Genomic DNA, 26,173 nt, shown 5'->3' with positions numbered 1-26,173 from the left:
CTCCACATCACAGCCAGTGTGGCCTTAAAACAGGCCACTGGGGTAGGCTGTTCAGCCCACATTTGGGGGTATAGGGAGGGGTTATTAAGAATTCTGAAGAAAACAAAATTTCTCTGGCTGTTTTTCTAGCCTTGCAATTTTTTCTTTTATTTTCTTACATTTTTACTTAAATTAATTTTCCATATTTTTATTGGTGCATTATAGGTATAAATACTGTTATATATATGTATATGTACATGATATAACAATATGATACAGCCAATATCCTTCCCCAATATTTCTCCTTTCCCGTCCCTCTTCTGCTAGCCTTGAAATTTTTGACTCATTTATTCCATAGGTAACATAGGGCCTCAAATTACTTGCTAATTACTACTTGTTCTGGGGCTGGGGATGTGGCTTAAGCGGTAGCGGGCTTGCCTGGTATGCGTGTGGCCAGGGTTCGATCCTCAGCACCACATACAAACAAAAATGTTGTGTCCGCTGAAAACTAAAAAATAAATATTTAAAAAAAAATTACTACTTGTTCTGATTTTTGCTTTTCCAAAGATTTAGAGTTAGCTCACCACTGGAGGTTTTGGATATGCCAGAAAGTCCTTTCCCTGGCTCATTTTTATGTTTTATTTTGAAACAGGGTCTCGCTAAGTTGCTTAGGAACTTGCTAAATTGCTGAGGCTGGCCTTGAACTTGCCATCCTCCTGCTTCAGCCTCTGGAGTTGCTGGGATTATAGGCATGTCCCACTGTGCCCAACTAAGACAGGGAGTGCTACCTAGGTAGTCAAAACTACTGTAAATTCTTTCCCTGGCAGCCCAGTGGGCTGCACCAGTACTTTAAGGCAAAATATTGCTTCTCACCAGCTCAAGGGTGGGGAGGAAGGAATGAGGGAAAGGAGGGGTCAGTCCCCAGTCCCCTCCTCCACAGTTGTCACTCCAGTCCCTCTCCTTCCCCTTCCCCCAGATTTACCTAAGGCCTAGTTCTTTCCCCTGGGAGTAGTACCTGGCTGTCAGGACTACCATTCCATAATGGTCTCCAGATCATTCTATGCAACTGGTACATGAAAAGACAATGTTCTAGGGGCGTCACCAAATAAACTGGCCCAGAGTCTCACAAGTTTGAGGCCAGCCTCAGTAATTTAGTGAAATCTTCAGCAACTCTAGTGAGACCTTGCCTAAAACAAACAAACAACAACAAAAAAAAACTACTGTAAATTGGGGGGATTGTGGCTGAGTGGTAGAGTGCTTGCCTGACGTATGTGAGACACTGGATTCAATTCTCAGCACCTCATACAAATAAATGAATAAAATAATGGCCTATCAACAACTAAAATTAAAAAACCTACTGTAAACTGAAGTTAAGACTCATCTGAAAAATAGGATTGAAAAACAAGATCATGAAATAATAAGGCCATGTGCTCTGCTCACCTTCTAAGCACCCCTACCTATTTTATTATACAATTTGCACATAACTCAAGGTTCTTTGTCTTCTAGGTATTTTTTTTTTTTTTGCTCCTCTCCCTAAACAATAGGATAAGGCTTTTGTTTCCTGGCAATTACATTTCTCTCTCTAGACTATTTTGAGAAGCAAAGAGTTTTATAAAATTCCTCCAGAGTCTGGGATGCCTAGTTAATTGCACAATGAAGGACTGGAAGGAAGGCCAAGGAAAGGAACCAGATGAGTAATTAACAGATGACTAAATACATTTGAACACCAACTTTTATAATTATTGAGTTAAGAGGTGATTGCATCGATCCTTTGTGAAGGTCTCCAATAAAATAATTTGGGTGTGAGTTCCAGCTATGTCTTTCTGAGAAAATGAAAAGGTGCACCAGGTAATTTCCACTATCCCTTCAATGTGTAAACATTCTGTAAGTCTTTCAGCTTTCTAGCTGAAAGACTAGCCACCCAACATTCTGACACAGTTGAAGGACTTCCATCTTCAGGTTATTGTGGTAGGGTACTTGGCTGAGTCCCCATGGTATGTCAAATCCTAGGAGTGACATTGGCATAGCTCCAGTGGGCACAAGGGTAAAGCTACACCGGATCCTTTTCCTGGCAAAGACAGGCTGAAGCAGAGGAAAGCACCTCAGCTTTAGTTCAGTTTAACTTTTTTTTTTCTTTTCTTTTTTCTCTTTACAGATACTGCACATTGAACCCAGGGCCTGGCATATGCTAGTCAAGTGCTCTAACACTAAGCTACATCCCTAGTCTCTCTTTCCCCCTTTATTTATTTTAATCAATTAATTTATACTTGAATTAAACTCAGAGGCACTTTGCCACTGAGCTACATCCCCAGTCCTGTTTTCTTTTTATTTTGAGACAGTGTCTAAGTTGTTCAGGGCCTTTCTAAGTTATTGAAGTTGGCCTTGAATTTGGGATACTGCTGCCTCAGCCCTCAAGTTACTTCGATTACAGGCCTGCTGTTTCTACAGCATCATGCTAAGTGGCCAGGCATGGTGGTACACACCTGTAATCCCAGTGACTTGAGAAGCTGAGGCCGGAGGACCCCAAATTGAAGGCCAGCCTTAGCAAATTAGCCAGACTGTGTCTCAAAATAAAAAATAAAAGGGCTGGGGACTTAGCTCAGTAGTAAAATGTCTCTGGGTTCAACCCCAGCACCAAAAGAAAACAAAACGATACAGTAAGTGAAAAAAGCCAGTCAGAAAAAGACAAATACCACATATACAACAACTGAAATAAAAAGAATGGGTTATTTTTCCTTCCAGAAATGGTCCACACATTTGTATTGTATATGTGTATTCATTGATTTACCCTAAAAGCTTCTCGCTCCCAAGATGAACTGCCTTCTCCCTTTCATATGTATCTTCTTTCCTAAATAAATCTGTCCTGTTCCTGAAAAGAAATAAATAAAAATAATAATTCTGATATGCCAGGGGCTGAGGAAAAAGGGAAATGGGGATTTATTAACAATAGGCTGCATCACCAGTCCTTTACTTTTTATTTTTGGAGACAGGGTCTAAGTTGTTCAGGGTCTTACTAAGTTGTTGAGGTTGGCCTCAGGTTTTTGTTTTTGTTTTTGGTACCGGGGATTGAACCCAGGGGCACTTAGCTACTGAGCCACATTCCCCACAGTTTCACTTTCTGCAAGATGGAAAAATTTTAGAGATCTGTAGCACGACAACGCGCATAAAGTTAACACTGCTGTACGGTATACATTAAAATGATTAAGGTGGTAATCATCAATTAATCAATCTTGGGTCTTGCTGTTTCCCTTGTATTCCTGAGCTCAAGTGACCCTTCTGCCTCAGTGTCCCAAGTAGCTGGGATTACAGGAACCGCTGGGCTCTACAATTTTTTTTTCCTACCACAGTTAAAAAAAAAAAAAAAAGTTTTAGGCACAAAAGGTAGTATAAAACAAGATGAGCTACTGAGCCTAGCCTGAGGACAGCAGTGAGGGGGCAGAATTGGTTTATTTGAAAAAGTGCTAATCAGTTCACACTTCCTTCTCCATCCTCTCACTCATAAAATCTTACATAGATACAAATCAAGCAAAAGATGTCTTTTATACTGAAAGCAAATGGCATTGAAATCCTTTTTCGTTTTTCTGTCCAGGGCTTGAGCAAGGAGAAGAGCTTGAGTTTTTAACCTCTCTGCAAGGATTCTTTTCTTGAATAGATAGAACCAGAAGAGAAAGTTCCCTCATTCAAGAAAAGCTAGCAAGGACCAGGTGGACGCCTGCGAGACTACATTCCCCAGGATGCACTGCTTCTAAACGGCGCAGCCAGTGACGAATGAAACGCGTTACTTTTGCGACAGGAATGGGGCGGGAAGCGCGACTACATATCCCAGGATGCCAAGAGCGCCAACTCTAGTACGCGCCTGGCTTGCTTTCTCGTAGCTGGTGTTCCCCGCTAAAGGAAAATGAGGTCAGGGAACCATTTCCTTTGGGAATCCCCGCAGTCTACTGGACCGTGACGTTTCGAAAGTGGAAGAAAAGTGGAGGAGGACTGCTTTACTCTAACTCAAAGTAGTTCCCGCGCTGAATAGCCAAGAGTTACGGGTCCCCTCCTGTATTTTTTGTTTCTCAAAGGGAATGCCATGCCCCCCATTGGTCGAAGACCTCGAGGGCAGGTGGGAAGTCGTGGAGCCCCAAGTCGAAGTTATCAGTGTCTTCCCATTGGCCCTCTCCTCGAGCGCAGGCGCGAGGACTCCGACTCCCGTCCCTAGGGGCTGGTGAGCGGCAATTGGCCAAAGCCCGCGAAGTGGGAGCCTGGATTGGTAGTTGCTAGCAGAAGCCTGGTTTCTTCCTCGACTTATGCAAGTGATAGTGTGTGATTGGTTTAAATCCGCGGGCACTTGTCGGTGATTGGGTGGGAGCCAGGGGCCGGGTGCGGTCATTGGCTGGTGCTGGGGCCATCCCTCCTCAGGCGGGCAGCGAATGATGAAATGGGAACGGGGAGGGGAAAGGCCGAGACGTGAGCGCGCGACCTCCGGCGCCATTTTGTAGAGAAACAAGCGGAGTTAACCGAAGAGGGGGTCGAGGAGAGCCGGAGTCGGGGACCCAGGAGTTTCCTGTGTCCAGCGCCGCCGGAACCGCCTGAGGTGAGGTGGGCTGGAATCAAGGGCTAGGGTAGGCTGGCGGTGTCAGCCTCGGAACGCGAGTACTGGTGGGAAGAAGAATCGGGGGTGGACCTGGGGCCATTGGAAGCGTTTCCCGGAGCTCCGAGGAATGAGGGACCACCGGGACCGGGAAGTGAAGCGAGGCGGGACAAGGCGGGCTCTCTCCCCATGGCTCGCGGAGGCTTTGCACTCTTCAGAGAAGAGGCCGGCGCAAAGGCTCCAGGAAGCTGAGGGCTGGGCGCGGGTTGAGATCCGGGGTGGCCCCCAGCTTGCGCTCGGAGGTTTAGAGGATGGCGGCGGAGTCAGTTCGGGCCCTTGGGCCTCGCTTCGCTCCAGTTGTATCCTCTTCAGACTCCACAAGTTCCTCAACTCCTTTCTGTGGGGCTCCCGAACGGGTGCAGTGGGCATCGGCCCCCGAGGCCTACCTCCTTGGGCGGTGGGGACCGTGTTTGGAGTTGTTGCAGGCTCCCAATTCTTTTCCCGGTACTCGGAGCAGGCACTCGCCCCCCTCCTCCGTCCCCAGCACGTTGTCAAGCTCCGGTGTTTCGGGTGTCTGCCGGTGGGAGGGGCGGGCGGGAGCGAGCACTTCCTTATTACTTCTAGCCACAGGTTTTTGTTCCACTCGCGCGCCCTACTGCTTACACTTTCTCCGAAGTTGGCCCCCACCCACTCTTCCCGATGTCCGTGCAGTGGTGGCCGTTCTGCTCACCCAGGGCAAGTGTCCTCCTAGTGTTATGAGCGCTTAGGCCGGAAGGCTGGTGAGAGATTTGCTGCAGGTCTCAGATACCTTTTGCAGTACCACCCCCTCTGCAAAATTCACCCACCTGTGCTCGTAGAAGTTTCTCCGCGAAGAATGTGCATTGTAGGTTAAAAAACCAACCAGCCAAACACTTGATATTTGTGGTTTTGAAAGTGTTGTATTTAAAATAAACTTTATATGGGAAGTGAACTTTTCCCCTGAAGTCACTGATCAGATGTCACCCCCCCCCCCTTTTCTTTTGGCGGTGCTGGGACTCAAACCCAGGGTCCCCTAGTGTCGAGGAAGCCCTCTACCACTAAGCTACATCTCCAGTCCCAGATGTCACATTTTCTCGGATCTAGTAAATAGTCTTTGTCATTTCTATTTATTTAGGTACTGGAGATATAACTCAGTGGTGGACTACCACTATAAACCCAGCTCCCCCCTTTATTTTAGATAGGGTCTTACTAATTTTCAAAACTGGCTTTGAACTTGCTATACTCCTGTCTAAGCCTCCTTAGTAGCTGAGATTACAGGCATTGGCCACCACCCCCGGGATTTTCTCCCTGAAAATCGGGTAACAATACTTTATATTCCCGCCTGTTTCTCTATAATTCAATTGTCTGTTTTTTAAAAATCCCCGTGTAGTAACAATCGAGTGAGTAATTGCACTTTTTTAAAGAAACCACATTTCTCTCATGTCAGTCCCTTTGAATTCTTAAAAAAATGAGGGAGGTCATAGATTCTTAAAAAAATGAGGGAGGTCAAATAAAAGATTTGAGAAGTAGGTCAAAAAATAAGAATACATTTGTTTTTAGTGACATGGATTTGATACTTCACTAATGTGTAGTCCAGGTTGGGATTCCTGCCTTTTCAAAGATTGGCTGCACAATATTTAGCGATTAATAAGATATGGTAACAGTTTAAATAATCATGTTTTAGGACATTACGAATTGTTACCTTGTCTAAAGAGAAAATGGGTTGATGATACATGAAGTTTTAGGTGGCTAGTTGTGCTTTCACTGAAATGGTGGCATACTGATAAAACTTGTTTGGAGAGTTGGTTCCTTTTCAACAATTAAGGGTCCCAATCTTCTTAGTGAAAACAAAAGTATAGAATTCAGCACAAAGACCTGACCATTAATATCTTATCTTGGAAGTTTTAAGGGAGAGATTTTTGGAATTATGGTGGAACAGAACTGGAATGCTCTTGGTTCCTAACTCACTTGAATGGATTCCTGGCTTAGTTTTCTTTTTTTCTAGTCTCTGAATTTCTACCCCGGTTTAAATCTTGATCTCTTTAAATGGACCTTGTCAAGCTAAATACTATGACATCCTCCTTACTTTGGGTTAAACCATTTAAAAAACAAAACAAAACTATGTGAAGACAGTAAAGGAAATGCCTGCTATCTCTTCAAATCATGCTTTAAAGCCTAATCTCAAATGCCTTCATGTAGCTTTTGGTAAGTATGTTTTTGGTTACATTCTGATCTAGTTGTTTGAAGCTTTCTTTTTAACCAGCTTAAATTTATGAACTTGATCATTTCATTGTGTTAGGTAACAGATCTTTGATACCTTCCATGAAAGAGGATTTATACTTGATAATTGTGAAGGCAAATTTTTTTTTTTCCACCTTTTGGGTCCTGCAGTCAAACCCAGGGCCTTATGCTAAAGCTTGCACTCTGCCACTATGCTATAACCTCAGCCTGCTCTTAGTAGTGTAATTTTTTGTAAAGTGTTATACTTTTTAAATTAATGAAAGCACTAGTCTGCCATTTTGAAATACTATATATTATGAACTTTGTATATTCTTTCTTTTTTGGGGATACTGGGGATTGAAACCAGGGGTGCTTAACCTCTGAGCCACATCCCCAGTTCTTTTTATTTTTTGAGACAGTGTCTCACTAAGTTGATAGGGCTTTGCTAAGTTGCTGAGGCTGGCTCTGACCTCCTGCCTCAGGCTCTTGAGCCTCTTGAGCCTCTTGCATCTTGCAGCACCACGCCCTGCCTGTTTTTCAAATGTAATGTTTTACTTATAAATTTGCAAGCATGGCTAGGAGCATTGGCACATGCCGGTAATCCCAATGATTTGGGAGGCTGAGGCAGGAAGATTGCAAATTCAAGGTTAGCCTCAGCAATTCAGTGAGACCCTCAGCAATTTAGTGAGATCCTGTTTCAAAATAATAAAGGACTGGGGGTGTAGCTCAGTGGTAAAGTTTTCATGGGTTGAATTGTAAGTACCAATAAAAAAAAAAGTGAGCATGAACAAAGCGAATAATATGAATTATTCATTGAAAAGTGTTGTTTGAGAAGGCAGTAACGAGAGGTACAGACTCAATCTGAAATCCTTTGTTGAGATTTGAAGGAACTGCAGACTTTGGGAATGTAGAACAGTACAGATTTAATGAGCACATTGCAGTTTTTAAATTCTGGAATGCTCAACATTAACTTGCAGGATACATGTCTTTTTTTAAAAATTTTTTTTAGTTGTAGATGTACACAATACCTTTATTTTTTTATTTTTATGTGGTGCTGGAGATTGAACCCAGTGCCTTATTGCATGCATGCTAGGCAAGCACTCTACCACTGAGCCACAACCCTGGTTCCCAGGATACATATGTGGCTTAATTTTGTTATCGTTAGAATGAAATTCCTAAAATGGTGAATGAGACATTAAACTGTACCCAGGCGCCCCAGTGACTCAAGAGGTTGAGGCAGGAGATTGATTGCAAGTTCAAAGCCAGCCTCAGCAACATAGCAAGGCCCTAAGCAACTTAGTGAGACTCAGTCTCAAAAAAAAAAAAAAAAAAAAAATAGAAAGGGCTGGGGATGTGGCTCAGTGGTTAAGTGTCCTTGGGTTCAATCCCCAGTACCAAAAAACTAGGCGATTTTTGGTTGGGGTTTTTTTGGTGATGCTGGACTAATTATATGAAATAGGAAATGGGATGAAAGCAGTTTTTGAAAGAATCTTGAGTATTTTTAAGCTTCATATTATGATCTCAGCATTTTCTTTTTCCGATAATTAGCTTGAAAGTTTTGTCATTTTTGATTCATAACTTCTAAACTTTAAGTGTTTTTATTGTTTACGGTGTGTTTAGATTCACAGCAAAATTGGACAGAAGGTACAGAAATACCCTACCTACTGCTTAGAACTGCTTACCCTCACATACTCATAGCTTCCCCTATTATCATTAAAACAATTGTAACAACTGGGTGGTACATTTGTTACAATTGATGGACCTAAATTGACATATTATTATCTCTCAAAGTCCATAGTTTATGTTAGGTTTTACTCTCAGTGTTATGTATGTGGGTTTGGAAAAATTATAATGCCTCATTTGACCATTATCAAAATAGTTGTCATAGCTGTGTGCAGTGGTACACACTTGTAATCCCAGCACCTTGGGAGGCTGAGGCTGGAGGATTGCTAGTTTGAGGCCAGAGTGGGCAATTAGCAAGACCCTGTCTTGGGGGAGGGGGGCGGAAAGGAGGGAGCACTGGCAAAGCATTCTACTGGTAAAGTATACCTGGTTCAATCCCTGGTATTGCACATACACAAAAAATAAAAGTTGTACTGGGGCTGGGGGTATAGCTTAGTGGTAGAGCACTTAACCTAGTATATATGAGTCCCTGGGTTTGATATCCAGCACCAACAAACAAGCATACCAAAAAAAAAAGTTAAGAATAGTTGTTCTATTATCTACTCCATAGTTATTAGGTTTCTCTTTATTACCTAAGTTACATGAGTATGGTGTAAATAGTTCAATATTCTAGGAATAGTTTTTTTGTGTGTGCGTGTGTGTGCGCATGCTTGTATATGCGTGCTGGGAATTGAACCCAGGGGCGCTTAACCAACAAGCCACATCCCCAGCCCTTTTTATATATTTTATCCAGAGATAGGGTCTGTCTTAGTGCTTTTTTTTTTTTTTTTTTTTTTTAATTTTCTGTCCCTGGCCTAGGCTAGTGTTTACAGCTGGGTCTCTCTTTTTTTTTTTTTTCTAGAGAGTGGGGGGGGGGAGAGAGAATTTTTAATATTTATTTTTTACTTCTTGGCAGACACAACATCTTTGTTTGTATGTGGTGCTGAGGATCAAACCCGGGTCGCACGCATGCCAGACAAGCGCGCTACCGCTTGAGCCACATCCCCAGCCCTGTCTTAGTGCTTTGATAAATTGCCGAAGCTGGTTTTGAATTCTCTTATCCTCCTGAGCTGCTGGGATTTCAGGCATGCATCACTGCACCTGGCTCAGTTAATTCTTTATATTATGCCAAAATGCCTCTTAAATTATTGCTTCAAAAGTATCCTTTCTCTACAACCAATAATAAAAATGTTTTAAAAAAAAGTATCCTTTCTCTCTTCAAAAGTCTTTCAGATACCTCCTTGTCTGTGGCAGGATTCTACACTGTATTATAGTGAAAAGATTGTTTTGTCGTGGTTTCCAAATAGGTCTTTGCTACTTTTATCTGTAATGTCATCTTCTACCAATAATATCCCTTATTGCAGTTCAAGCATAAGTGTATAGTTCATCTGTGTGTGTGCTGAGGATTGAACTCAGGGTCTTGTGCATGCTAAGCATCCCTAGCCATTGTTAATTTTTTCTTTTTTTTTCTTTTGGCAATGGGGATTTAACCCAGGGATGCTTTCTTTACCACTGAGTCACATTCACAGCTCTTTTTTTTTTTTTTTTTTTTTAAGAGAGAGTGAGAGAGGAGAGAGAGAGAGAGAATTTTTAATATTTATTTTTTAGTTCTCGGTGGACCAACATCTTTGTTTGTATGTGGTGCTAAGGATCGAACCCGGGCCGCACGCATGCCAGGCGAGCGCGCTACCGCTTGAGCCACATCCCCAGCCCCCACAGCTCTTTTTATTTTGAGACAGGGTCTTGTAAAGTTGCTTAGGGCCCTGCTAAATTGCTGGGGCTGACCTCAAACTTGTGATCCTCCCAATCTCTGACTCCCAAATGGATGGGATTACAGGCCTGCATCACCACACTCAGCTCCGTTGTTACTTTTATGTATACTTTTATGTATATCACATCCTTAATCCTTTTTTTGTGTTTTGTTTTTGGCATTGGGGATTGAACCAGGGGAACTTATTCAGGGGGTGACATCCCTAGCCCTTTTCATATTTTATTTGGAGATTGGGTCTCACCAAGTTGCTTAGGACCTACCTAAGTTGCTGAGGCTGGTTTTGAACTCTCAATCTTCTGCCTCAGCCTCCTGAGCTGCTGGCTTTTGCCACTGTGCCTGGCTGTACTTCATCCGTTTTTAATTGTGAAAATGCTACTGGGAAGATGCTTCTGAATACTTGATTCCAGATTGGGAACTAGGTTCCTTTCTGATTCTGGAGTGATTCTTGCTCTTCTAGCTTATTTTTTTTGGTTTACTTTTCTTTTTAATTTGCAATATTAATATTAATTAATTAATATTGTAGTACTAGTTGAACCCAGGGCCTTTTACATGCTGGGTAAGTGCTTTACCACCGAACTACACTCCCAGCCCTTTTTTAAATTTTTATTTTGAGATAGGGTCTTCATAATTTACCCAGTATGGCCTCAACTTGCCATCCTACTTCCTCAGCCACTTGAGCAGCTGGTTTATAGGTGTAAATCACTGTGCATGGACCACTTCTTCCGGTTTTTTTTTTTTTTTTTTTTTAAGAGAGAATTTTTAGTATTTATTTTTTAGTTTTCGGTGGACACATCTTTGTATGTGGTGCTGAGGATCGAACCCGGGCCGCACGCATACCAGGCCAGCGCGCTACCGCTTGAGCCACATCCCCAGCCCAACTTATTCAGTTTTTAATGATGAAGAATTTAGCTGGGCACAGTGGCCCATACCTATAATCCCAGTGACTCAGGAGGCTGAGAAAAGAGGATCGCAGGTTCCAGCTTCAGCAACTTAACAAGACACTCAGCAACTTGATGAGACCCTGTCTTAAAATAAAAAATACAAAGGGCTGGGAATGTGGCTTAGTGGTAAAATGCCCTGGGTTAGATCCCCAGTACTTAAAAACAAACAAACAAACAAACTAGCTGGGCACAGTGGCACACTCCTATAATCCCAGCTTCTTAGGATTTGCAGGAGGGTGGCAAGTTCAAGGCCAGCCTGGGCAATTTACCGACAACCTGTCTCAATTAAAAAAAAAAAAAAAAAAAAAAAGAAGAAGGCGTCAGGTTCAGTGGCATGTACTTATAGTCCCAGTGACTTGGGAGGCTGAGACAGGATGACAAGTTCAAGGCCAGGCTCTGTAACTTAGCAATTTAATGAGACTCTGACTCAAAAAAATAAGAAGGGCTGGGGATGTAGATCAGTGGTAAAGTGCCCCTGGGTTCAGTCTTCAGTACCCCCCAAAAGGGGGAAGGTAGCTCAGTATTCCCAGTAAAAATAAAAGAATGATTGGGGCTGTAGTTCAGTGGTAGAGTGCTTGCCTGCCTAGCATGTACAAGGTCCTGGTATTAGTACTGCAAAAAAATAAAAAGTTCTTAAAATGTTTACCTTTTTGTATTGTCTGTTACTTGGCAAAACAGGTCTAATAATAACCCCAACATAACAAAAAGCCCCAAGATATCATCACCTGCTTTAACAGAATAGAAATGTATTTTTTCCCCAAATAACTTTCCTTGAAGAAGTTCAATAGGTTGCTTTCTGTGTAGTAGTTCAGGAACCTAGGCTTTTTAATTTTGTAGTGTTAACTGGCAAATGGTGAAAGAACAAAAGGTTCATAAGTAGGATGTTTTATGAGCCAATTCTAGAAATGACAGATGATTTTTGGTATTGTCTCAATGGCTAGAGCTAACTCACATTTGCCACATCAATGTAAAGAATCTGAGAAATATAGTCACTCTCTCTCTCTCTTTTTTTTTTTTTTGGTGGTACTGGGGATTGAACTTTGGGGCATTATACCACAGAACTACATCTCCAGGTGAATCCCTCTTTGGTACCACATATTGAACCCTGGGGCACTTAACCACCAACCCCACCCCTTTTTATATTTTATTTTGAGGCAGGATCTTGCTATGTTGCTGAGGCTGGCATTGAACTTGGAACCTGCCTCAACCTCCTGAGTAGCCAGTCAGGTGTGTACCACTATACTCTGCTAGTCTAGTTCTTTACCCATGAAGAAAAAAGAGATTTGGTGAGCATCTAGCCAATGTATGCTATAATCTATTCCTTAAAATACTGAAACCATTCAAAATAGTTTCAGGATTGTCTTTGTCATAAAATCCAAAATTTTGTACGTACTGGAGAGGAAATCTATAGTTTGGTTCCCGTTACCTCCAGAAAATATATATATATTTTTTTTAAAGCGAGAGTGAGAGAGGGGGGAGAGAGAGAGAGAGAGAGAGAGAGAGAGAGAGAGAATTTTTAATATTTATTTTTTAGTTCTTGGCGGACACAACATCTTTGTTGGTATGTGGTGCTGAGGATCGAACCCGAGCTGCACGCATGCCAGGCGAGCGCGCTACCGCTGAGCCACACCCCCAGCCCCAGAAAATATTTTATCTTGGCTACTTGCCCAGATGAAGTTTGTTGGAGGTCCTTAAGTCCAGTAGCATATAGTTGTACTCAGGGCTGTTATGCAAAAGGGAAATCAGCAAAGGGAAAGGATGTATAGGGTAAAACCTGGAAGGTACCAGGCTCATGCTTCCAAGTGTCTTCTTCCAGTGGAAATGAACTTAATTCCTCCCAGCAAAGAATTTTTTTTTTTTTTTTTTTTTTTTTTTTAAAGAGAGAGTGAGAGACAGAGAGAGAATTTTTTTAATCTTTATTTTTTAGTTTTCGGCGGGCACAACATCTTTGTTTGTATGTGGTGCTGAGGATCGGGCCGCACGCTTGCCAGGCGAGCGCGCTACCACTTGAGCCACATCCCCAGCCCCCAGCAAAGAATTGATGCATCCTATGTGTGTTAAATATTGTGTAGTAGAGAAACTTTTTTTTTTTTTTTTTTGGTACTAGAGGTTGAAACCAGAGGTGCTTTATCACTGAGCCAAATCCCCAGCCCTTTTTATTTTTTGAGACAAGATTTCCCTAAGTTGCCTAGAAACTCACTTGGTTGCTGACTTATTAGTGACTTGGGAGAGCAGGAATATCACAAGTCTAGCCTCAGCAATTTAGTGAGACCCTGTCTCAAAATAAAAAAATAAATAAAAGGGCTGAGAGTATAGCTTAGTGGTGAAGCAAGCACCTCTTGGTTCAATCCCCAGTAGCAGGAGAATAACAGCAACAAAAAAAAAGACTCTGCCTAGGATTGTTACTCAGATTACTGAGTTATGTAGGTACTCTCTACCTACCACATAACAAAATTCCACCCTCCCAGAGGAAATGTTGATGTTTATATTAAACTACATTTTGGCAATACAAGTTAGGCACAGTGAGTTACTCTTATTAGTTCTAGGGAATTGTCAGAAATCCAAGTTCTCCCCCACCAGCCAAGGGACAACCTCATGAACCTTTATAAAAGTACAGTAGTCTCTGGCCATCCATGTTAATTCTTTTTTTCTGTATAGTAAAGCCATGTAACATCCATAGATTGGGATTTTACATAGAGAATCTTGGAATATGTAAAACTTCACTAACTTAATTTTTTTCCCATGGTGCTGAGTTACATTCCCAGACCTTTTTTTTTTTTTAATTTTAGACAGGGTCTTTCTAAGACTGGCCTACCTCAGTTTCTGAGGCTGGCCTCAAACTGATCTGTTAGCCTTCCAAGATGCTGTGATTACAGGTGTGCACCATCATGCTCAGTTAATCTAGTTTTTGGTTTGTCTGTAGAAAGTTAATTTTTCAGTTTCCTCCTCTGTTATTTTCCTTTTTCTTTCTGTGGTATTAGGGGCTAAGGGGTTATCTACATTCTTAGCTCTGTTTTTAGTTGTCAGTGGACCTTTATTTTATTCATATGTGGTGCTGAGAATTGAACCTAGTGCATTACAATGCTAGGCAAGTGTTCTACCCCTTAAAACCCCAGTCCCCTAGCTCTTCTTAATTTTTTATTGAAAATTTGGTACTGAGTCTCCCTAAATTGCTCAGACTGGCTCTGAACTTGGGATCCTCTGCTTCAGCCTCGAAGTTGTTGGAATCACAGATAGGTTGCCATTCTGCCCAACACTTTTAGGGTTTTTATCAAGTGTTTGGGTCTTATATGTCATATATATGTCTTTTTTTTTGTGTGTGTGGGTACCGAGGATTGAATTCAGGGGGATGATGGCACTCAACCACTGAGCCACATCCCCAGCCCTATTTTGTTTTTTATCTAGAGACAGGGTCTCACTGAGTTGCTTAGCACCTTGACATTGCTGAGGCTGGCTTTGAACTCTGGATCCTCCTGAGCTGCTAGGATTACAGGCATGCACCAGTCTTTTTTTCTTTTGTACTGGGAATTGAACCCAGGGCCTCTCACATACAAGACAAATGCTCTAACTACTAGACTGTATACCCAGTCTTACCTGGCCTGTTTCTCATTTTTAAGAGAAACTTTTAAGTTTCCGACTTAAAAGTAAAGTCCAGTGACAGAATCATGCTATTGTTCCTTGATGACTTTACTACTACCATTTTTTTAGGTTCATATAAGAGGACTAGATGGTTTAGTACCAGAGATAACCAGGTGTAAGCCACTGCTTCCTGCCCTTGCCCCATTTTATGGAAGAGTTTCTGTAAGTTGCCCAGGCTGATCTTGAATTTAAGAATCCTCCTGCCTCAGCCTCCCTAGTAAACTGGGATTACAGCTGAGCATGCTCAGCTGTGGAGAGCTTGTTGGAAAGTGTTTTTATAGCTTTGCATTATAATACTTGGAATAAACATGGGTTGTAAATTGTCATTGTGATCCATATTTACATGTACATGATGAGTCTAGGAAGTCTTAACTTGGTGGTATGAGCTATTGGTATGTGCTATTGAGATTGATAAATTAAGTCATCTGTTATTTACTTTTGTGATTGTTGTATCAGATCAATAAAATTTCAGTGGGTTTTCCTGCTATTTTGTGCAGTGGAACACTTTTTTGGGCGGGGCTGGGGCTTGGGATTAAACTCAAGGCCTCATGCATTCTAAGTGCATATTTTATATCATGAGTTTGTTCCTGCCCTGTCACAGGTTATAAAGTTGTAAGCTATGTATGTATTACATAGAAGCTTTAATGAGCTCTTAGTATGGACCTTTTAGTACTTAAAAATACATTTGTGAATAATAGATAATAGACAGTTACAATCACCAATCTCATGGGACTTACATTCTAATATGAAAAGAAAGGCAAATATAAGTATGTTATACATTATGTTAGGTGATGAGATGTGGAAATAAGTGGGTCACAGATGTGGTTAGTGGGTGTTGTAGTCTTGCATAGGATATTCAAGGTGGTTCTCCTGGAGAAGGATTCTGCATCATTTGATGCAGAGACCTTTAAATGGACTTTTTTTTTTTTTTTTGAGAAGTAGCAAGGATGTCATTGTATTGTGGTTAAGAGAAAATAAATAGTAAGGTAGTCAAGAATAGGAGAGGAAGCCAAGGGAGTGTCAGTGGCTACATAAATCCTGTATAACTGTTCCTAGGCTATTGTAAGGACTCAGGCTTCCACTCTGAGTCAGTGGAGGATTTTGAACTCTGGTTGACAAATCTTGAGTGAGTTTTTATATTTGAAAAGTACTTTTGTCTGGCTAGAACCTGAAAGAACAGTTAGAAGGCTAGTATAGTAATCCAGGTGATAGATAATGGTTTTTAGATTATCATAGATTTGGAGAGGGTTAGAACTAATTAGATTTGGTACAGCTGAAAGGATTTCTTAAGAGAATGGTTATAGAGGAATGGAAGAGTTCAAGATTTTGACCTGAGTAACATGTTTTTTTTTGTGGTGGTGATACTGGGAATCGAACCCAGGGCCTTGTACATGTGAGGCAAGCACTCTACCATCCGAGCTACATCCCCAACCTTCAACCCCCAGACCTGAGTAACTTTAAGATGAAATTAGTATCGACTGAGATAGGGGAAGGCTTTGCAATCTTGTAACAGACTGTGTATGAGATGTCAGGTAAAAAATTATATAGTACAAATACGGATGCCATGAGAGAGAGGTTTGAACTAGAGATAGAACTTTGGGAGTTGCTGGTGTATGTGTTTGTGGTACTAGGGATTGAACCTAGGGCCTTATACATACTAGATTAGTGCTCTACTATTGAACTATATCCCTAGCCTGATGTAGATAATTTGTAAAGCCATAAGATTGAATTACCAAGAAAGTGAATACAGAAAGGGAAAGTCCAAGGACTCCAAAACATGAGGCCAAAAGCCTGTAATGAAGATTGAGAAGAAAAGAGTGAAATGGCAGCTTGGAAATAAAGTGTATCATCTAGGGAGGAGGGAGTGAGCTGGGAGAGGTGATAGCCTGGATTACACCTATTGTTTCCTTCCCTGTGGTGCCCGGGATCCAACACATAGCCTTGTGCATGCTAGAACTCTACCACTGAGCTATATCCCAAGGCCTATGTAAATTGTTAAGGGTGCCCCCTTCACTTACAGAAGTGTCTAGTTTGGTTAATAAAGTAAGGTTTACTGTAGTAGTAGATCCAGTAAGAGCTGAGAAATGATTATTAGTTGAAAGTATTAACTTTGTAATAAAGGTGGGCTTGTTGAAATTTGTGTTTTACTATTATATTTAACAGTCTTTAGTTGTCAGTGTGGCAGTGATATAGCCCTGGGCATGGGACATTTTCTTTTAGGGAAGTGTATTGAGGATTGGACCCAGGAATGCTTTACCACTGAACATCCCCAGGCTCTGCCCCCTCACCCTTTAATTTAATTATTATTATTTAAATTTTTGAGACAGGGTCTCACTAGGTTGCTGAGGCTGGCCTTGAATTTGGGATCCTACTACGCCCTCAGCCTCCTGAGTTGTTGGGATTACAGCCGTGTTTTACTGTATCTGGTCTAGTGAATACTTTAAACAATGTAGGAAAGAATTTGACTTATGGAGTATTTACTTTCTTCTAAAGTTTCCAGTAACATTTTAGTTGCTGAGACAGAGATAAAATTTATTTAACCATTCCCCCGTTTCTAATTCTAATTTAGAATTCTGGATTTTTTAAATTACAGGTGCCATGTTTCAGAACAGAGTAAGACCCCTGGTAAAGAAGAACTGAAGACATTATACAGACACCAGATATAGTCTAATTACAAAAGAAAGCATTAACCTGCCTCTGAGGTGACTAAAGGGGAATAATGGTGATTTTGCGCCGGGCTCGGCCGCCTGCTTCCGCCCCAACCAGCAATGAATCTTGACTCGCTCTCGCTGGCCTTGTCTCAAATCAGCTACCTGGTGGACAATTTAACCAAGAAAAATTACCGAGCCAGCCAGCAGGAAATACAGCATGTAAGTAATCAAGTCAGAAAAAGAAATACCATTAAAGTAATGAGTATGCAGTAGGAATAAAGCTGTAAATTTATATGATATGTTGCATGAAAGTTAACCTTTGCCTCTGTAAGTGATTCTTTTCACTGTAATATGTTAAAAGACATCTTATTCGAATCTTTTTAAGATATTCACTGTTTTGTTAAAAAAATTTTTTAGTTGTAGATAAAAAACACCATATATCTATCTCCTATGTATCTGTTTATTTTTATGTGATTGAACTCAGTGCCTCACACATACTAGGCAAGTGCTCTACCACTGAATTACAACTGCAGCCTCTTTACTATTTTTTTGTATTAAAAATATTTGACTTTTGTGTGCTAGTTTTCCTTCACGTAAAGAAAAGTTGAGAATACTCATAAACCATAAAACTCAAATTTAAAAATTTTTTTTGACTTTTCTTATTTTTTTTGCTCCTGCGGATTGAACCCAGTTGTGCTTAATCATTAAGCCATATCCCCAGAACTTTTTTTTTTTTTGAGACAGGGTCTCACTAAACTTCTTAGGGCCTTGCTAAGTTACTCAGATTGGCCTTGAACTTGTGATTGTCCTGCCTCAGCCTCCGAAGTTGCTGCTCTGGAATTACAGGCGGGTACCACCATGACCTCGCCTTTTAATTTTATTTATTTTTTGTAATTCTCCTCTGCTACTAAGATATGTACATCCCTAATACTGTTAATTTTTTATTTTGAGGTATGGTCTTCCTGAGTTGTTCAAGCTGGCCTTGAACTTGCCATCCTCCTGCCTCAGTTTCTCAAGTCCCCAGGTTGTAGATGTGTGACACCATGTCTGTCTAAAACTAATGTATAATTCAGTAGCTTTTTAGTAGATTCAAAGTTGTGCAAATCACCACTACTATGTAGTGCTAAAACATTTTTCATCCCCCAAAATAAAGCCCTTGATTTGTTAACAGGCATTTTCCATTTCTTCCTCTCTCTTGTTGCTGACCACTAATCTGCTTTCTACTTATGTGGATTTGCCTATTCTGAATATTATGTATGAAAGGAATTATATGCTGGGTACAGTGGCACATGCCTATAATATCAGAAACTTGGGAGGCTGAGGTAGGGGGATTGCAATTTAATAAGACCCTGTCTCAAGATAAAAAATTAAAAAATCTGGGGATGTAGCTCAGTGGTAAAGTGCCCTGAGTTCAATCCCAGTACCCAAAAAATGAATTACATTATACCGTATATGGCCTTATGTGCTTACCTTCTTTCAGTCCCCCTACCCCCACCCCAATGGCACCATACTGCGGAGTTATCTCCCCAGCCCTTTTATTTTTTATTTTGAGACAGGGTTTTGCTAAATTGCTAAGGTTGGTCTCCATCTTGCAATCTACTTGCTTCAGCCTCTTCATTCATTGGGATTACAGGTGTGCATTTCAGTGCCTGGCTTACTTAACAATGTTTTGAAGTTTCATTTATATTGTAGTACATGTCAATACTTCATTCCATTTTGCGGGCAAATAATATTCTGTTGTATTTATTCCACATTTTGTTTATCTGTATAGCAATTGATAGATACTTAGGATTTTTTTGCTTTTTGGTTATTATAAATACTGCTATTTTTTAAAATTTATTTACAATGTTTTGTGTGTACATTTTGCTTTTTCAGGGTCTCTTGTGTATGTTTGTAATGGAATTGCTGGGTCCCATGGGAACTGTGTGTGTGTGTGTGTGTGTGTGTGTGTGTGTGTGTGTGTGTGCCCGCGCGCATGTGCATGTGGTGCTGGGGATAGAGTTGAAGACTGTTTCCTGCTAGGCAATTTGTTTACAACTGAGTTATACATACCACCAGTCCATATTCAACATTTTGAAGAATTGCCACTTTCTCAAAGCACTGCATCATTTTTCATTTTCAGGAGCAGTGCATGAGGGTTCCAGTTTCTCCTCAAAGTCACTAACAGTCGTCATATCTGTCCTTTTTCTTTTAGCCATTCTTGTGGGTGTAAAGTGGTTTTGATTTGCAAATGATAACTGAGTTTTCATGTATTAATTTTTAATGTATTTTTGCAAAATACCTATTCAGGTTTTTGGCTCTCAATCTTTTTTTTTTTTTTTGTACTGGGGATTGAACTCAGAGGCACTTAACCACTAAGCAATATCCCCAACCCTGTTTTGTATTTTATTTAGAGACAGGGTCTCACTGAGTTGCTTAGCACCTCACCATTGCTAGGGCTGGTTTTGAATACACGATCCTCCTGTCTCAGCCTCCCAGGCTGCTGGGATTAAAGGCTTGAGCCACTGTGCCCAGATCGATCTTTTTTAAAATTACTATTTATTTTTTTTTTTTATGATGCAGAGAATTAAAACCAGGGGTTCTCTACATTGAGCTGCATTTCCCGTCTGCATTTGTGTGTGTGTGTGTGTCGGGGGGGTTTGGTACTGCCGATTATAATAAAGAACCCAGGGTGCTTTGCTACTGAGCTACATCCCCAACCCTTTTTTGTTTATTTTTTATTTTGAGACAGTGTCACTAAATTGCTGAGGTTGGCCTTGAACTTGCTGTTCTTCTGCTTTAGCCTCCTGAGTAGCTGGAATTATGGGGGTGCTCCATCATGCCCTATAAGTAGAATTACTTTTTATGTAGGTTTGATTTGTGAAGTATTTCATTCAGTCTTTTAAGACAGTTCAGTAGTATGTTTAGTTGTAGTGCATAACACTTATTTGTGTATGTATGTATGTATGTTTTTTTTTTGGCCCTGGGGATTGAACTCTGGGGGCACTTAACCATTGAGCAACATCCACAACTCTTCATTCATTCATTCATTCATTTTATGATATCAGGGATTGAATTCAGGGGCACTTAAACCAGTAAGCCACATTCCCAGCCCTTTTTCTTTTCTTTTCTATTCTAGTTATTTTTGGTACGGGGGATTTAACTCAGGGGCACTTACCCGCTAAGCCATATCCCCAACCCTTTTTGTATTTTATTTAGAGACAGGGTCTTGGTTCAGTTGTGTAGCGTCTCGCCTTTGCTGAGGCTGACTTTGAACTCGAAATCCTCCTGCCTCAGCCTCCTGAACCACTGAGATTACAGGCGCGTGCCACTGCACCTGGCACTAGCTCTCTTTCATCTATGTATAAAATGTAATTGTACAGGTAACTTCTAGAGTTTAAAGTTGAGGTTTGTGTAAGCATATACCTTTTTTTTTCATTTTTCTTTCTTTTTTTTTTTTTAGTACTACTGGGTGCTTCTTTTTTTAAAAAAATATTTATTTTTTAGGTATAGTTGGACACAATACTTTTATTTGTTTTTACGTGGTGCTGAGGATTGAATCCAGGGCCTCACATGTGCTAGGCGAGCCCTCTACTGCTGAGCCACAACCCCAGCCCCTCATTTTTCTTTTTTTGGTACTGGGGTTGAACCCAGGGGTGTTTTATCACTGAGCTACATTCTTAGCTGTTTTTTACTATTTTGAGACAGGGTCTCTGTAATTGCTTAGGGCTTTTCAAAGTCACTAAAGCTAGCCTTGAACTTGGAATCCTGAGTTGCTGGGATTCTAGGTGTGCTACTGTGTCTGGCAAGTATGCTTTTTTTTTTTTTTTTTAGTGTTCATGGAAATTGTGGTTATGTTTAATTTTATTTTTAAAGTAGATTATACATCAGGTTGATTAGTCTGTTTTTTCCATTTCTCTACTCCCCACCCCATTAGTGATTAATGGGCTTCATGTGTCCTCAGATAGCCCTTTACAACAGAACTGCAGGGCTGGGGATGTGGCTCAAGCGGTAGCGTGCTTGCCTGGCATGCGTGCGAACCGGGTTCGATCCTCAGCACCACATACAAACAAAAAGATGTTGTGTATGCCGATAACTAAAAAATAAATATTAAAATTCTTTCTCTCTCTCTCTTTAAAAAAATAAAGTACCTATAAAAATTCTTAAAAAAAAAAAAAAAAAAAACAACAGAGCTACATCCAGCCCTCTGTTACATCTAGTCTTAAAAACAGTTCCTGGAATAAATACTCATCTTGCAAGCATCAAACCTAGTTCTACCAGTATCCATTGAAGATTTTCCCTATTATTCCCTTTATTTGAATTAATTTCTTAGATAAATTCTAAAAGCTGTGTTGGTCAGTGTTTGATTTAACAATTAAATGCAGCTATTATTTAAGTATTTATTCTGTCTTACGCAATTAGTTTTCAAATATTTTATGTACCTAATATGATGTATGTCTGTTTGTATGAGCAAAACAGTGTTCTGTTGTTTTGTTCAAGTTGGCCTTAAATTCCTAGACTAAAATGATCCTCCTGCCTCAGCCTAAATAGTTGGATTACACCCTCTGAAGTGTTGGGACTGCAGGTGTGCACTACCACACCTAGTCAGTCACCTTTTTTTCCTTCCAATATTGGGAATTGAACCCAGGGGTACTCTACCACTGAGTTATATCCCAGGGCCCCCCCCCCTTGTTTTTTAAATATTTATTTTTTAGAAGTAGTTGGGCATAATACTTTTATTTTTTTATGTGGTGCTGAGGATCGAACCCAGGGCCTCGTACCTGGTAGGCAAGCGCTCTACCACTGAGCCATAACCCCAGCCCGATATCCCAGCCCTTTTAATTTGAGATATAGTCTTACTAAGTTGGTGAGGCTGGGATATACTTGAATGTATTATCCTCCTGCCTCAGGCTCCTGAGTTCCTAGGATTACAGTCATATACAACCATGATTAGGCTTAATCAACTTTTTATTGAAGTTAATGTGCACATAGAGCAATTCACAATTCATGCATACAGATGAATTTTCATAAAACAAGCATGTACCTGTTAAAACCATACAGATAAAATAAATAAATAAAATAAAAGCCAACATCTTCTAGCTTTCCTCTGTTATTTGACATACCAGTTATAACCTAGCAGTTCTACTTCGCACTTGTAGACCTGCATGTGCTCTATGATCAAAAGACATGTATCATAACATTCTCAAACTAGAAAACAACTTTGGCATCCATCAACAAGGTGTATACTATGATGCATTGAGATTATTAACGGCACAACACGGATAAGTAAAAAATACTAAGCATTCTGTCATTTCAGTCATTCTATGTGTAAAGTCAGTTTTCCCATTTTTATAGCAACTTTTCCATCACAGTGTTCCAGGCATTATTTTTAATGTGATTTAATAGTATTTTTCACATCCTTGCTATAGTCTTGTAGGGTAGTGTTTTTTTTTTGTTGTTGTTGTTTTGTTTTTGAGGCAGGGTCTTGCTAAATTGCTTAGGCCCTTCTACATTGCTGAGGCTGGCCTCAAGTTTGTTATCCTCATCTCTCAGTCTCTGGAGCCACTGGGATTACAGGCATACACCACTGTGCCTGCCTTTGTTTTGGTTATGTAACAGGGATTTAACCCAGGGCCTCATGCATGCTGAGCATATAATCCACCACTGAGCTACACATCAATCCTGTCTCATTTTATATTGAAGTTCAAAGATTTTATTTTGTCCATTGGTAAATGTATAAAATGGCAGATGCTAAATTTTTGTCCACAATATTCCTTTGATGAATTCCTTTATATTTGTTCGTAGATGGCAAAAAGCAGAAGAAAATAATTCTGGATCACAAGTAATTTTTATCCCAAGTCGTCTTAACACTTGATAGCCCTACTGTTAGACATCTTCCCTGTATTGTCAGAATGACCTTTCCAAGATGTATAACTGATGATGTCTCTGTACAACTCAAAAGCTCCAATTGTCCTTCCATCCCCTTTGGAGCCAGTGATTGAACCCAGAAGTGCTTTTGCCACTGAGCTACATCCCCAGCCTATTTTATTATTTATTTATTTATTTATTCATTCATTTTTTTTGGTATCAGGGATTTAAAACCAGGGGCATTTAACCCCCGAGCCACATCCCCAATTCATTTTATATTTTATTTAGAGACGGGCTTGCTAATTGCTTAGACTATCACTAAGTTGCTGAGGTTGGCTTTGAACTCAGAATCCTCCTCCCCAGCCCATTTTATTTTTTACTGGGACAGCATCTCACCAAGTTACTTAGGGCCTCATTGAGTTGCTGAGACTAGCTTCAAACTTGCAATCCACATGCTTCAGCTTCCTAAGTTGCTGAGGCAAAAGTTACAATTCTTTTTTTTTTTTTTAATTTTTTTTTTTTTAAGAGAGAATGAGAGAGGGAGAGAAAGAGAGAGAATTTTAATATTTATTTTTTAGTTATCGGCGGACACAACATCTTTGTTTGTATGTGATGCTGAGAATCGAACCCGGGCCGCACGCATGCCAGGCGAGCGCGCTACCGCTTGAGCCACATCCCCAGCCCCAAAAAGTTACAATTCTTAACCTGGGCTTTTGGTGTGGTTCGTTATCTCTGAAAATGCTTTGAAATGTAGGGCATTTATAAAGTTGTAGTACCTCTGGGAGCAAGGAGGCAGACAGGACACAATTTTGGTAGAACTGTAATGCAAACTAATAAAACCTGGGACAACCACATGAGGAGTGAGTTCTATATCATACATCAAAGATGTTTCACAGTGTGCCCAAATGACTAGGCCTTTACTGACCTGTCTTTGGATGGGCCCTGCTCCAGGAGGAGTGTGCACTTAGGCAATAGGATTCTTTAGCTGAACCAGGCATGTTGGCATCTGTAATCCCAGAGACTTGAGGCTGTGACAGGAGAATTACAAGTTTGAGGCCAGCCTGAGCAACTTGGTGAAATCCTGTCTTTAAAAAGTAAAAAGGGCTGGGGATGTGGCTCCAGTGATTAAGCGCCCCTAGTTCAGTTCCCAGTAAAGCATGTGTATATATACATGCTTGTGCAACTGAGGCACATCTTGGAGGAACTGACTGTTGGGACAACTAGATCTATTTTGGAGGAGTGAATGTGGTGGTACATGTCCAAGTACTCCAGCAATTGTCTCTGTGATCTGGTTGCCTTAATGCTACATTGTAAATTGATTTATTCACCTTTCTTGCTCTCAAGTTCTTGAGGTATAGGGCTTTTTTTTAGTTTATGTCTCCTGTTTCTGATTTAGTGTTTAAATAAAACTGGAATAAAATAAGGAATAAATTAGTCATTAATTTTGAAGGTAAAACATAAGAATGTTGGTTTCAATTGATGACTTAGGTTTCAGTAAGTTTAAGTCTTTTTTTAGATAAGTAAAATTTGTGTCTTCAGTAGTACCTTTGCAGACAGTCATTTAGAATGTTTAGGAATTTAGAACTGGGGTGGGAACAAAGTTCTAGTTCTTAGCACTCTCAATTTCCTCTGGTGACAAATAAAAAAGGCAAATCCTTGGATGCTTTGTCCTAGTTTATGAGACTGATGTGCTGTAGACTGCACTAAGGAGACAGGTATAATTTATTGCCCTGCTTTGGTTGTAACTTAGTGTGATCAGATCTCATTGCTTGTCTAGGATGTTGTTCCATTTGTTATTTCTCCTAGTGACAAGTGGGAAGGAGGAATGTTTATTGAATTTGTTAGGTACATACATTCACTAAACACATGAGCTAGTTGGTATTGCCCCTTCCCCAACTAGTGTTTGAACCCAAGACTTAACACATGGTAGGTGAAAAGCATTCTACTACCGAACTACATCCTTATCCTACACCCCCTACCCCCCCCCACACCTTTTTTTTTGGTTTGTCTTTGTAGTAAGGATTGAACCCAGGGGCCCTTCACCACTGAGCTACATCCCCATTTCCCCCCTTTTTAAATTTTGGGATGGGGTTCTCACTGGGTTGCCAAGGCTTGCTTTGAACTTGGGATCTTCCTGCTTCGGCCTCCCAAGTCAGTGTGATTACAGTGTGTGCCACTGAGCCCTGCAGATGAACTGTTTTTTTAAAACAAAGTAACCCAAACTTAATTAATGCAGGTAATACATTAAAAGTAAATACATTTAAAAAGGTGGGATGTGTTAAAAAGTTAAACATGGAGCTGGGTATGATGACACATGCCTTTAATCCTGATTCCTTGGGAGACTGAACTAGGGGCATCACAAGCTTAAAGCTAGCCTTAGCAGTTTAGTAAGAACATCAGCAGTTTAGCCAGACCCTGTCTAAAAATAAAATTTAAAAGGGACCAGGATGTGCCTCAGTGGTAAAGAGACCCCTGGGTTCAATTCTTAGTACCAAAAAACAAACAAACAAAAAAAGAAAATTAAATATGGAGTTGCTCCTTTATTTGTATGCATATTTAGATATTCACTTAGGTATTCCAGTTACTAATCATTGTAATTTAGTAGGTTATAGTTTTCAATTTAAATGAAGGGATTTGGTACATATTTTAAAATAGAACCTTGAGCATTCTTGGGACCTTTGAGATCATGTGCTAGGTAGGTGCTTTTTCATTGAGCCACATACACAGCCCTCATCTTGGTCTTTTGAGGGAAACATTAGTTGGCCTAATAATTGTCTCTCTTTTTTGTAGTACTGGGGCACTGTACCATTGAGCTACACCCTGATCCCCCCCTTTAAATTTTGAGACAGATTCTTACGAGGTTACTGAG

General features: G+C 40.5%; 1 protein-coding gene across 8 annotated transcripts in view; it reads left to right on the top strand.

The window, feature by feature from the left end:
- The first annotated feature begins 4,302 nt into the window (after positions 1 to 4,302).
- The window catches only part of CNOT1 (CCR4-NOT transcription complex subunit 1), an 84,400-nt gene continuing 62,529 nt past the window's right edge, over positions 4,303 to 26,173 (top strand). The window contains exons 1-3 of one of the 8 annotated variants that reach the window (XM_081275498.1): positions 4,315 to 4,558; positions 6,579 to 6,778; positions 17,400 to 17,676. In XM_081275498.1, coding sequence (XP_081131624.1) covers positions 17,575 to 17,676 — 102 coding nt within the window. In that variant the 5' untranslated portion in view covers positions 4,315 to 4,558; positions 6,579 to 6,778; positions 17,400 to 17,574. Of the gene's footprint in view, positions 4,559 to 6,578; positions 6,779 to 17,399; positions 17,677 to 26,173 lie in introns of all 8 variants that reach the window. The other 7 variants (XM_081275504.1, XM_081275501.1, XM_081275499.1 and 4 more) reach the window with 7 other exon arrangements.

Source organism: Spermophilus citellus (assembly GCF_964194105.1).
Source record: "Spermophilus citellus genome assembly, chromosome: 18".
Classification (NCBI taxonomy): domain Eukaryota; kingdom Metazoa; phylum Chordata; class Mammalia; order Rodentia; family Sciuridae; genus Spermophilus; species Spermophilus citellus.
The sequence above is the reverse complement of the archived record's forward strand: the minus strand, read 5'-3'. Positions and strand labels throughout refer to the sequence as shown.